General features: G+C 43.0%; 1 protein-coding gene across 1 annotated transcript in view; it reads left to right on the top strand.

Annotated features, from left to right (window-relative positions):
* The first annotated feature begins 220 nt into the window (after nucleotides 1-220).
* Nucleotides 221-12,938, top strand: part of itga9 (integrin, alpha 9) — a 50,113-nt gene continuing 37,395 nt past the window's right edge. The window contains exons 1-10 of the mRNA XM_080481612.1: nucleotides 221-636; nucleotides 902-1,029; nucleotides 3,313-3,419; nucleotides 5,522-5,645; nucleotides 7,674-7,741; nucleotides 10,442-10,571; nucleotides 10,679-10,764; nucleotides 10,859-10,921; nucleotides 11,353-11,490; nucleotides 11,771-11,876. Of these exons, the coding sequence (XP_080337738.1) occupies nucleotides 446-636; nucleotides 902-1,029; nucleotides 3,313-3,419; nucleotides 5,522-5,645; nucleotides 7,674-7,741; nucleotides 10,442-10,571; nucleotides 10,679-10,764; nucleotides 10,859-10,921; nucleotides 11,353-11,490; nucleotides 11,771-11,876 (1,141 nt within the window). The 5' untranslated portion in view covers nucleotides 221-445. The remainder of the gene's footprint in view (nucleotides 637-901; nucleotides 1,030-3,312; nucleotides 3,420-5,521; nucleotides 5,646-7,673; nucleotides 7,742-10,441; nucleotides 10,572-10,678; nucleotides 10,765-10,858; nucleotides 10,922-11,352; nucleotides 11,491-11,770; nucleotides 11,877-12,938) is intronic.

Here is a 12,938-nt window from a genome sequence, read left to right as displayed (position 1 = left end):
CATGAGCGCGTTAACAGAGTCTGTGGATCATAACAACCCTCCACTATCCGGTTTTACCTTTCACAGTAAAGCCTTTACGTTCCTTTTGGTCTGGTACCAATGACGCAGCGGAGCTTTTATTTTGGGTCAAACTTTTTTCCATTGTTAGAACAACTTATGCGAGCTTGACACCAAACCGCATTTATCTGAGACAGGAGAGTCCGCGAGCAGCAACTTTGTCAGATTGACACAGAATGGAGAGAAGCTGACGCACCAATATTTACCGGACCGTTAACTTTCCACCTCACCTTTTTCCTCATGTCTTCTCAACCTGCACGCTGTGCTAAACAAGGAAAAACATTCGCGAGGGGTAGTTTCTAACAATTTGACCACAGAAGAGCTGACAAGCCTTTCTTTTTCTTCCTTTTTCTTCTTGTTTTTGGAGACTTTAACCGCGTTATTACGCATGACGCGCAAAGGGATGGCTCCTCTGCTGAGGCACAACACGGGAGTACAGAATGTTTTTTATGTCTATCTCTCCATTTCACTGGCTTATTCTTATAATATAGACTTAGAACACCCCGTCGTGTTCAGTGGACCCAATTCTAGTTTTTTTGGCTATTCTGTGCTGGAGCATTATCATGACAACACACGTTGGTGAGTCTCATTTTGTAATATTCCTTCTACTACTTCTCATGTTGACGCAGAAAAGTTGAACCCTTGTAAGAAAAGTTTGAGATTGACCCTCATTCACACCAAAGGAATCGAAACATTACTATTGCGCTTTGGCTTGTGCTTTAAATGACTTGGTGGTAAAGAAGTTACAGTTTTTCTTGACACCCATCAAAAAGATTTAAAAAAAAACAAAAAAAAAACCTACCCCTCTGTATCCCATCATCTTCACTTGTCCTCATGTCTGCAGGGTGATCGTCGGGGCACCCAGGGCAAACTCTTCCTACAGCAGCTCCGTGCTCTCTCCTGGAGCGGTGTATAAGTGCCGAGTTCACAGCAACCCTGAGCGCCGCTGCACAGAGATGGATCTGGGAAGAGGTCAGTCACCACAGCCCGCAGCATCACTCCATGACCATATAATGATATATACACTCAGTCTCTGGGCAACACATGATGCAGCCATACACAATCTGTTCAAAAATGAACAGCCATCTCTAAGAAAAGTTTACTTGGTCCACATACATACACATGCTGGGCTTTCCTCCTGCTGCTGCTTCTTGTCCACTTTCAGCATAAACCCCCCCAAGCATCTGTTTTCTTTTATGTGAATAATGCAGCCTTATAGTGGACTTTAACAGTACGCAGTTGTTCTTTTAGCTCCCAGTCGTCCATATGGAGGAGTGACGCGAAAGACAAGGGGTGTTCTGTGTGCAAGAGGTCTATAAATATTTTGATAAATATGATTTATGCTTCTGCTAATATTTTCCAAGCACTTGAGCTTAACTTGAAAAGTTAGACTTCAACACCCCCCCCCCACACACACACACACACTTCTTACCCCCCTCTTCTTTTTTTTGTGGTTTAGACAGAAAGTGTGCATGCTTGTCTTAAATATTAACCTGGCACCCAGTCAATGTGTAACTACAACAATACATCAGAGGGCTGTAACACAGTGACATAGAAACAGCCACGTGTTGGAGCTGTCTTTATCAACAGAGGAGATAAACCCTCAAACATTTTGTCGGAAAATGAGATTGATGTTTCTTCCTGTTTAAAGTCCTGATGACGTAATTCCACAATCCCTCTTTTCTCGTAAGTTATTTGAGGATTCAAAGCCACTAACGGTAACATGGAAACAACGAGCATAAGGATCCTAACATAGTGCACTGGCAACTGGATATTTTCTACAAAGACATTTTGAATATCCTCCTGCATGTCGCAACACTGCACTCCTCGGTACAGGGTCATCATTTCAAGTTTGACGTCCTGCTTCCTGTCGCCGTTGCGTTAGATTTAACACAAGTTGAGCACAACGTGGAGAAAAAACATTTTCAATGTGACCTCACTTTAACTTCAAAGTGAAAGACCTATTCTCAAAGGTGTATACTCTCTTAAGGTTCTTGTTGACGATACATCTCACAGAACGAGCTTCAGTTCTTCTGTGGATTTGGGCTGTTGCTTCATGACAACCTAAATCCACATAATCCCACACTGACTCCATGATGTTTAGATCAGGGCTCTACTGGGGGCCAAGCCATCTGCTGCGAGACTCCCTGTTCTTCTTCTAGCTAAAGATGGATCTTTATGACTGTGGCTGGCGGCTCGGGGGGGTTCAGGGGTCGTTGTCCTGCTGCAGGATGAATCTGGGACGAATCAGAGGCCTTTTAATGATGTGACATGATGGATACGTTTTGAACTGATATGGCTTGAAACCTTTTCACGGGGCTGCATCCTCGCCTTGTTTCTTGGGAAGTTGTTTTAAAGATATTTAACCCTTTTCTGATTTGTTTGGGTGTTCGTTGATATTATCGCTGTACATTTGTCAGAAAAAAATGTGCGCGTGTTAGAAATGTGTGAATCTGGTCTGTGATTGGATTGTGGATCCACTATCATGCTTAGTATATTGGTGCAAAAGTTGATTTCTCTGCTTTTTGTCTTTGAATTTCCAAGATATAATTAATGGTCCAGAAGCTTTGGGTATTAGACGTGTGTGTTATGGATCCTGTCAGTGGAGGATAGGGGGTTGACGTGGTAAAATAGATGGTCTCATTCCTATAACTCCTATGGGATTGAGCTGATTTTCTGCGTTTAGATATTATTGGAAAGTCCTGTTTTGTATTTTGCAGGACGGATTATAAATTGTTGGATTTGTTGTTGTTGATATCTGACAATTTTTTCCATTGTTTTCTCATCTTTTATTGACCAAAAACATAATTTAGATCATTGATGGATTGTGGAAATTAAACATACATCTAAACTGCTAATCAGAAAAAAAAACATTAGTTGAAAGTATAACAATCTCACAAATCCTGTGTTTGTAGATATGATTTTTGGAATAATGTTGACCTGGCTTCATAATCCTAATCTGGATAAAATAAATAGAAAGAGAAGATTAAATGCTGAATGGATACATTATTTTAACTAAATCTGAGTCACATTAATCTGGAATATGTGAGGAAATTACATTAATACAGATTGATTGATCTCCGGTATTTTAAATCATCACCTGTGGGAACAAATAGGTTGCCCATTCAGCAGAAAATAAAAGTAAACCCGGATCTCAAAAGACTGACTATGGCTGATAAGTAACACGTTGCTCGCTCCGAGACTTCCTCCGTCCCGGTGACTCAACGTCTCTTAACTGCTCTCATTGTCTTTCAGGAAACAAGCTGAGAGAAACATGTGGGAAGACATGCCAAGCAGACAGGGATGATGAGTGGATGGGGGTCAGTCTGGCCCGCCAGGACAGAGCCAACGGCAAAATACTGGTGAGTTTGGGGACGCAGCAACGCAGAGCCACACCGGCAAATTTCTTTTAATGTGAACCATGTCGTCTCGTAACAACAGACCTGATTATACCGGCATCATCGTTACAAACGTTTGGCCCCAAACCACACGGTGAAACCACAGCTGGGCTGACACTTTAAACCAGTTTGTAGTGAAAAGGCAGCTCTTTCCATTCCCTGTCAAACCCTTACAAGCTTTGACTGGCACAAGTATTAAAAGAAATAATTAAAAAAAAAACATTTCTGAATGAGTTTCTGCATATTTAGCGCCAGAGTAACAATAAAGCCAGAGAGGTTTGGAAACGGCTGCCTGGTTACATAATTCAGTGAAACATTCACCTCGTGTTTGGGGGCTGGAAGAGTCAGTGGAGCGGAGTTTGTCCAGAGTAGATCGTTTATTTAAAATATGTTGCAGAGAAATCAGGACGCTGCTGATCCCGGAGGTGCTCAGTAAGTATTTGCACAGAGATCAGAGGGCAGCGTGCAGAGTTTGTTTAGGCTTCGGCTCCGCTACGGTGGTCCCATCCGAGGGCAGTCCTTCATTAAATATTAACCCCCGTCTCCTGCGGTGGGCGGCAGAGGGGAACCTGCGGCCTTCTGGGGGGCTCGAAACACTCATAACAGGTGAGAATGTGTTTGAAACCCTGCCGCTGATTGAGCTCCTCCGGGAGTCAGGAAAATCCCGCCAAGTCTTCTTTCTGAAGACGTGCAGAAGTCTCATGGTCCAACCTCAACTCTTCTCCGTCTGTTTACCTCCGATACCTCAGGGGAATGTACCAGCGTGGTTTTCATCTCTCAGTCCATCAAATTTGGACTTCTTACAGTCGTCAGTCTCGGAATGTGTGTGTGGCGTTGGATTACAACAAACCTTTAGCCATGCACTTTTTACCCGTTCAAACAGACTCATGATAAAAGAGCAGCGGTGGCTTTTCCAGGGCCACGTGCTGCTGTGCCTCTCCAAAGTACAGTTTTTCTTTTTTCTTTTTTCCTTTTTAATCTCATCTGAATGGACTCACGTTCCCCGCAACAACAGGGGAACGGCTGCTTGGCAGATGTGTACAGTAGTGATTTCATCAGCACTCCTGCAGCGCGGGCCTTGTTTGTGACCAATGAACTCTTTAACGTGAACATGAACATGACAACAGCACATACTTCACTCACCCCCCACGAAGACCCCACTTTCTGCAGAACTGCTGCTTTTGCCTTGTTTATATCGAACAACTGATCTTTTATGTTAAGACTCTGCTTTTACTCAGCGGGGAGACTTTATGCTGGTGTTGCTACTTCTGTTGGCCAAGTCTTTTCTTTGAAACTCGAGAGTTTCACAATAACCTCTTGCTTCCAGACAGTCATCTGACGCTGTGCGTATGGCCACAGTCAACCATTTCATTTAGATTGCCAGGGTGTGTATATATGAGTCTGTGTGTGTGTGTGTATATCAAGGAATCAGGGAGGTACAGTGGGTTTCGGGGGGAGAAATGAAGTGAACTCTGTCTGCAGAGAGGCATCCAGAACAGTCCCCAGAGCCACAGGACCCCCGCCACAATTCCCCCGGGATGCTAAATTATTACCACATTTACACATTTATGTGGCCTGCTTTGCACAAAGTTTGAAATCTACTTCATATTATCTTGTTTGCTTACTGATTCCTGGAATGTTTTATTTTCTTTAAAAAGTAGAAAAAATATTGTTTTGAGAATTGAGAAAGTAATGTACTCCTTGTTTCAACAGCAAGTCTAAATAGGGGGGAGTTTGGTTCTTTGTCTTTGGATCAACCTATTTGCTGCCTGAACTCTTGTCTTTTCCACTTTAGCTGAGAATCTGTAAATGAAAACTCCTCAAACGTTGACCTGAAGATCTTCTCGCTGAGCTTTAAACTCTGCAGCAGAGAGATTCCCACCACAGACCAGAGCTGTTGTGGTCCAGGATTGTGGATGGATCTGAATTCACCCTCTCACTGACGATCATTTGGCGGCCGCAGACTGCAGCCCCACGGAGACGGGGCTCGAGCCATCAGCGCCCGCCTGCAGACGGGGTTGTGTTCACTGAGAGAGCATGTGGCTGAATGTGTCTCTTTCTCACAGGCTTGTGCTCACCGTTGGAAAAACGTCTACTACGACTCGGAGTATATCCTCCCGCATGGATACTGCTCCATTATTTCCCCAACGCTTCAGGGCAGGACGAAACCCCTCATCCCCTGTTATGAAGGTACAGTCCAAGCACAAGCACGTCACGCGCAACTTAGAATTAGACTTTTACTCCATTTTAAGTGCCGATGCAGATCAGCCTGGATGAAACACAGAGCTCAGAGTGAGAAGCCTCTTCGGTCTGGTGTGATTTATTTAAACACAAGCTGTGCTGTGATTGTTCTGTTAGTGCATTTGATTTGAACAGGTGTGACGCTGCCGTCTGAAAGCTTGTGCTCTAAAAACAGTTTGTCCCAAATGAACTCTGATGCAAACAAACAATGTCTAACTCAATCAAACTCCGGCTGTGACGGCTGCCAGAATCATCATCTTCCTCCAGTATTTCTTTCTTTATTTGGTTTGATTAAAGGACCTTATGTCACTTGTTTCCCACATTTTGTTAACAATTATGAACTTTCAGCTGCAAAATAAAAACATCAGTATCCCCATGAGCGTTTTTGAGGAAGTTATGAAATCTACATTTTTTTTTAATCCCCAGTTTCACATCTTCAAACTATATCACAATGCGGGAAGTGATTCTCAATAAATCCGTTTTTTTGAGCCAACAAGGACAGAAACACAATGTGCTGAATGGTGCAAGCTCCACGAACCCCAGCAACGCCTACATTGACAGACAGACAGTATTATTACATACTCGCCCGTGGTCTAACATATCTGCAGTTCAGTTGTCCAATGAGCTGTCTGCGTCCATGTTTTGGTTTGATGATAACATGCCCGTGTTCCCACAAACTGAGCCACACTTCCCTTCAGTGTGAATGGAGCCTTAATAAAGAAAGATGCAGACCATCACCTGAGTGTGTTGTCGTGATCCGGTAATGTGTAATTTCTTTGTGCGAGAGGAACACTGTCTGAAGGCATGTGTTGTTTATTTCTTCTCCCTTTATTTGTCCTGTGACCCCCCACAGATTTTGTCTTCAGGACAGCTTGAGTGGGGGAGACCCTCAGGTTTCAAACCAGTGGTTTGGTTCTCAATCAACTGTTTTTGTTTTATATATATTTATTTATAATCACGTTATCTGTGCGGCCAAAATCATCAGACATCTGCCTCTGGCCTGGTGTTTGGCAGTAGGAAAGCCTTGTGCAGCCTGTGTGCATCTTTTCACTCGGTATTTGTTTCTTTTTCATTTTGGAGAAGAAATTGACCGAGAAAAATAAAAATGGTTACGTTTTTAAAATGCATATTTAAGAACAGAAATAATTGTTATTTTATTTATGGACAACGTTGCAGTAGTTGCAGACTGTATATAATGCTCATCCTCCCACACACCCCTGCTTTAATCCTGCTCTAATCCAACACCAGTATCCTGCCTGTCAAAGGCCATGCACTTTGTTAAGTCATATATGAGCTTATGTCCCACTGAGATGGGGGGGGGTCACATTTCTCGGGCACCATTTAGTCAAAGAAAAACATTTTCAATCAGGTGTTTTTTCAGAAAATGTTTGTTCCCAGGGAGAAAAAAAAAAGTAACTTTGTTATGACTGTAGTAATTTGAGGCCATTTGTCCTGCGGGTCATTTTCTTTGCATGCGCACCGTGGCGCTAAACGTCACGTTTCCTCTGTCCAACTCAAGAATTTGAAGATGACGCATGCATTAGGTTCCTGATGTGTTTTCATTTGTGACCCAGAGATATTTATCTCGTTCAGATTGTAATTGCGCTCCCAGCTCAGAATTTAACTTCCTTTAATAACTCCGGTTGCCAACAGCTGTATAGGAGCCAGATACACTTTGCTTGGGACCGTGTTTACAGGGCATTCTGCACAGATCCAAGCTCAATATTTTCGTAACCTGAGAGCAGTTTGGAGCCCCCAAAGTGAAAGGTTTCTCTCTCTCTCTCTCTCTTTCTCTGTTTCTCTCTTTCTTGTTGAATGTGGCGTTGCACCCGCTTGTCTCAGTCTGCCTTCTACCCCCAGATTCCTCTTGGATGGGACCGGGACTTTGACTAGCTCCATATGGAATGCAGGAAAAACTCCAGTAAATGCTGGCTCAAGCACACAGTGAAATAATTTGTGGTTTGTTTTTTCTTACAGACTATAAGCAGAAGTATGGGGAAGAGCACGGCTCGTGCCAAGCTGGGATAGCGGGAGTTTTTATGGAGGTCAGTAACAGGGCTTGTTCATCTTACGAACACATGTAATCTCTAATTTATGCACCTTTTACTCTACATTGAGTAGTTTTATTGTCACCTGCATGTCATTACCCGAACACTCAGTTAGGCGAAGCATTTAATCATCTCTCTGCATTTCACTGCTCTTTATTATTGTTTTAGTCTCATGTAACAGCACAATCTGTTAGTCTTTATTATCATCCTCCCCACTGTCTGTTTCTTCTCCTCACTGGACTCATTTTCGCACTCTTAAGCATGATTACCATTAACGCTACCACATGCTTAATGTTTCATTTCCTCTTGTTCCTCTTGTTGTCTTTGACTCTCTGGTGCTTTGAATATAGCTCACTACACTCTGAAAGTGATGGGTTGAAAGGCATTTGTTCCACCAAGTTGTTTAAGATGTTAAATGATGTGGAAAATGTGTATTCTGCAGTCACATATACATGAGTATTTATTTCAAAGGCACCGCTGTCCTGGGCACCAACTGCTGATAAGTGTAAGCTTACATCATGTTTCCATTCGCACAGGCAGGAGGAAAAGCTGCCGTGGCCTCACTTGACCTTTGGGGTGGTTCCATTAGATAAAACGTTTTAGAAAATGAGAGTTTCCTCTCCTCTCTAGCTCCCGGTGTTTGTATTCTCATATGACATCACCCTGTGATGCTCGTCTCCCTTTTGTGTTGCTCACATGTTAGTCTATAAGCCAGTGAAGCTACAGTGAGAGGAAGGTCCAATATATGTGCCCTGACATACATAGATATAGTGTGACAGGTTGAAATCCAATTTTGTAATGAAATTAATATTTAAAAATGAATATTTAAGCAGTTTGGACATTTTTCTTTCAGAGCAATATCAATGTAATTATTTCCTGATGTTGAATATGAGCTTCATGGTCTGCGAAGGTCCTTCTCCTGTCTCAAGTTACAGCTACGCTCAATTTGGAGCGTACAGTACTGCACAGTAGACTGTAAATGATTAAAAATGCATCGTCGGAGCTCAGCTTTGACCTCAGGCACAAGCCGTTCTCACTTGTGACCACGTATTCCATATAATTTGAGGCCTGTTCCTTTAATTTACTTCTGCAATAGACCATAACGTCCGGTTTCTGGACAGCCTGGTGCTGGTGTTCCGCAGCTCAGCTTCTACGAGCCAATCGTGTGTGGCTGCTTGTTTAACAGCAGTCAATGTCAAAAGCATAAGATTCAATTGTTTATTGATCTGCCACGTGAGAAAATGGTTTTTTTGTACTGTAAAGTGACTGTTAGACTAAACTAGAGGTTGAGGGACAATGGATCCCAACTTACTATGGTTGAAGTGAGGCTATGGATACGTTTCCAGGCTTATCATAGGGGCAATCACTGTAGCACTCACTCATATTCCTATTCAAGTTAATCAAACAGCATCAAATATGTTTTTCAGACAGTAGATGAAAGCTGAGAAGAAACCCATGCATGCGCAGAGAGAACATGCAAAGAAAATGCCCAGAAATACCAACGCTGAACTGAAACCAAGAATAATTATAGCGCTGCTTTGAAGTAACACACACATGTTGGCTTGTTAAAATGTTTTTCCCTTCACTGATATGAAGCCGGGATAATTTACCTGATCTGGCTGTTAATTTGGTGAATGCTTTACAACAAATTCTTTGATGCCCGTGTTTCAGCGGAGCGCCATAAAGCCTCAGCTTCACAGCTGTTACGAGCACAGCAGCAGCTGACGTCATGCGTTAAGGATATTTTCATTATTTTCATTATTTTCATTAAACCCTACAAATGCAAAAGCACAAAGCATGAGAGACGAAATCATCAAACTTAACTGTGTGCAAAATGTTTCAGTCCTCATCATGTGAAATCTGTAAATACCACTGGAGAGAAGATTTGTAGCTCCAGGATAGAAAAGCCTGTGATACTGATGACAGAGTCCTCAATGAATCTACTGTTTTCAAACTCAGAGGCATCATCAGGGATCATGAACCCAGAATTTGTTTGTTTGTTTGTTTGTTTGTTTGTTTGTTTGTTTGTGTACATGGACTAAAGTCTTCAGTGCCGACACGTCAAAGTATTTGAACGACCCCCTCGAAGGAATGTGGGGAATTTTAAAAAAGGATGTCCAACTGTTAAACCTTTGTCCTCGTCTGAGCCTCGGTGTTGTTCGCCTGGTGACCAGATGTTTGACACTGCAGCACAGGGAATGCATACTGCTGAGTAAGGTCCTCTCCTTACCGTGTTGTTGTGTTTTGTGGAATAGATCTCAGTGGTAACTTCACCTCTTCCCGTGTTGCTGCCTCCGTTAATGACCAAGAACAGGACAGCGTTTCCGACCCAGACAGAACGTCTTAATTGCCGTCCTCTTGCGTAGCCGTGCACCGTCACAACAAAGAGCTGTGAAAAGCTGGGATTTTACAGCCTTCAGCTTTCACTCTGAGTTCCTCATTACATCAAAGGGAGCTGATTCAGCTCGCATGCTGTCTGGATGTGTGTTTAACAGCAGATAGCACAAACCAGTCTGTGGCTATTGGTTAACCAGACGCTCACCCGGCAGCCTTTCCCTCTCCTTCCCTCTCCTTCCCTCTCCTTCCCTCTCCTTCCCTCTCCTTCCCTCTCCTTCCCTCTCCGCGGCGGGCTTTTCCACTGCAGAGAGTGAGCGAATCCCATTTAATCTGCAATGGTGTTGGGGGTTTTAATTGCAGGAGCTTGTGGTGATGGGGGCACCGGGGTCTTATTACTGGACCGGGACAGTGAAGGTGTACAACTTGACGTCTGAGTCCTTCTACAGCCTGAACAAAGACAGCATTGACACCCACAGATACAGCTACCTTGGTGAGAGCTGGTTTATAAACATATGATGTTGAATATTAAAAAAATATATACTGTATATAAGAGAAATGGATCTGTAACTAATTAGGGATTATTGTGTATGTCTTCAGGCTACGCAGTGACTGCCGGACACTTCTCCTCTCCTAATGTAATAGACATAGCTGCAGGGGCGCCTCAGCACAGCGGCTGCGGAAAAGTAGGAACTTTATCTTTTCTCCAACGTCCAGCAATCGAGGTGAAGTCTTCTTGTGTTGTTTGCTGTAATGTTGTTGTTTTTTCCCCCCGCACAGGTTTATATTTTCAAGATCGATGGCGTGTCTTTAGTGAAGAGTTTCCAAGCCTCAGGGAAAATGGTATGAACTCAGATTGCTTGTATCTAAACAGTCCTGGTTTGGATTGCTATAAGATGTCTATTTTACAATGACGCTATGCTCATGTTATTTTATACTCTTTTATCAGAAACCATTTGTTAAGCTTAACCTTCTTGAAGAATCATGGAGTTAATCTCAGATACACTGCAGACTCGCTTCAATTACTTTGCTGTCAGGACGGCGCTGTGTTTGGAAATAAAGAAGGAAGTTGCTAAATAACAAGGGATATACTCATGTTTTGTTTTGTTTTTTTAATTCAGTGTCATATGAATTTCAGGGAAGTTGTAAGTTTAAATGTTCCTTTAAATCTGCAATCTATGCAAAAGTATGCGCAGTAGGAGTGTGAAGTGCGTGTCGGTGGTGTGAACTGTCTGTGATCTGACCCATTGCTCTGTGGCTCGGCTTGGTTCCAGATGGGCTCTTACTTTGGCTCCTCATTGTGTGCAGTTGATCTGAACCAGGACGGCCTGTCGGACCTGCTGGTAGGGGCACCCATGCACAGCCAGCTCCGAGATGAGGGCCAAGTGTCTGTGTACATCAGCAAGGGCAATGTGAGTGGTAGCACTGAGATAAGAGAAAGGAAAATAATAGTCTTTAATGTCTATTTCTGACCAGGTATATTGGGTGTATCACTTGTATTTAAGACGAGTCTCTGCAGCCGGGTCAAGGAATTTACCCTACAGCAGTGCACTGCAGGGCCTTTTGTTTTTCTTCTGCCATCTCTGAAAATAAACCAGCAGTTCAACTCTCCTGTATGTTTTTGACATCTCTAAAACATAAAGGACAGTGGACCTCCAGGACAAGGATTCATGACTGTTTTCTTATTTGCAGGGGGTGATGGAGGAACACGCTGTGTTAACTGGTGACAATGCTTTTAATGCACACTTTGGCGAGTGCATCGCTGCAATTGGAGATGTAGATGACGACGGATATCAAGGTCAGTGCAATGTTCCATTATTCTCAACCAGCGGCCTTAAGCTTCTTCTCTTTTTTTTATTAACCACAATTTCCCAGTTATTGGGTGAATGTATTTGGCACTCATTAAAACATTCATAGGCTTAAAGTGTTTGTTGCATTTCTTCCTACAGTCCTGTTACCACTTACAATATAAAAAGACGTTAAATCCGACTAATTAGACGCGTGCATCTTCTTGGAAACACTGTCACTAGTTTGATGTGCTTAATGCTGATGATTCAATCATGTGTTTTAACTGGGAGCATCAAATGTATCAAGGCACCAAATGTTTGTGTAACCCTGAGAACTGTAAAGAAGTATCCTACATTAAAAAAAACTGACTTTTTCTTTCTTTCTTTCTTTTTGTTTTAAAGAACTCTTAACATTTTAACACAATCTGAAATTCTAGAATTAATCTCAACTCATGAGGCTCCTGTGATTTATGAATCTATAATCCTAAGAAACGAGCCACTTGGTGGCAGGAAAGAAGTCAGTGAATAATAGTTTTTGTTTCTAACATCAGTCCAGATGAAGGTGAAGGCCTGTTGGGAGGCTCAGTTGGTGGAACTCAATCAGTCATTTTCCCAAACGGTTTGTTTTGATTCCCCTGTGGTGAGAAGGATTTGTAGGAAACATGGTCCTCTTTCACTCTTCTGAGCACAGAGACGTCGAAGCGCAATGCAAATTACATCTACAGCACACGCACACGCGCAGGCACACACACACACAGAAGCAGACATTTACTGCATTTGTTTTCCTGGCGTTTGCTTGGCTTGGCTCTGAGGACTTGACTTGGCGTCTGTCTCAGACTTGAGCCTGGAAGCTTTTGCCCGGTTTCATCTCTGTGTGAGATATGTCTCGAAGCCTGCGGCCTGGCAGAGCGCACGTGTGTGTGTGTGTGTGTGTGTGTGTGTGTGTGTGTGTGTGTGTGTGTGTGTGTGTGTGTGTGTGTGTGTGTGTGTGTGTGTGTGTGTGTGTGTGTGTTGAGGAGAAGATGGCAGCTGGAGAGCATAACTCATCTTGTAACTTGTCACTCTTGGATTGC

This window comes from Lipophrys pholis, assembly GCF_963383615.2.
Source record: "Lipophrys pholis genome assembly, chromosome: 15".
Lineage (NCBI taxonomy): Eukaryota > Metazoa > Chordata > Actinopteri > Blenniiformes > Blenniidae > Lipophrys > Lipophrys pholis.
The sequence above is the reverse complement of the archived record's forward strand: the minus strand, read 5'-3'. Positions and strand labels throughout refer to the sequence as shown.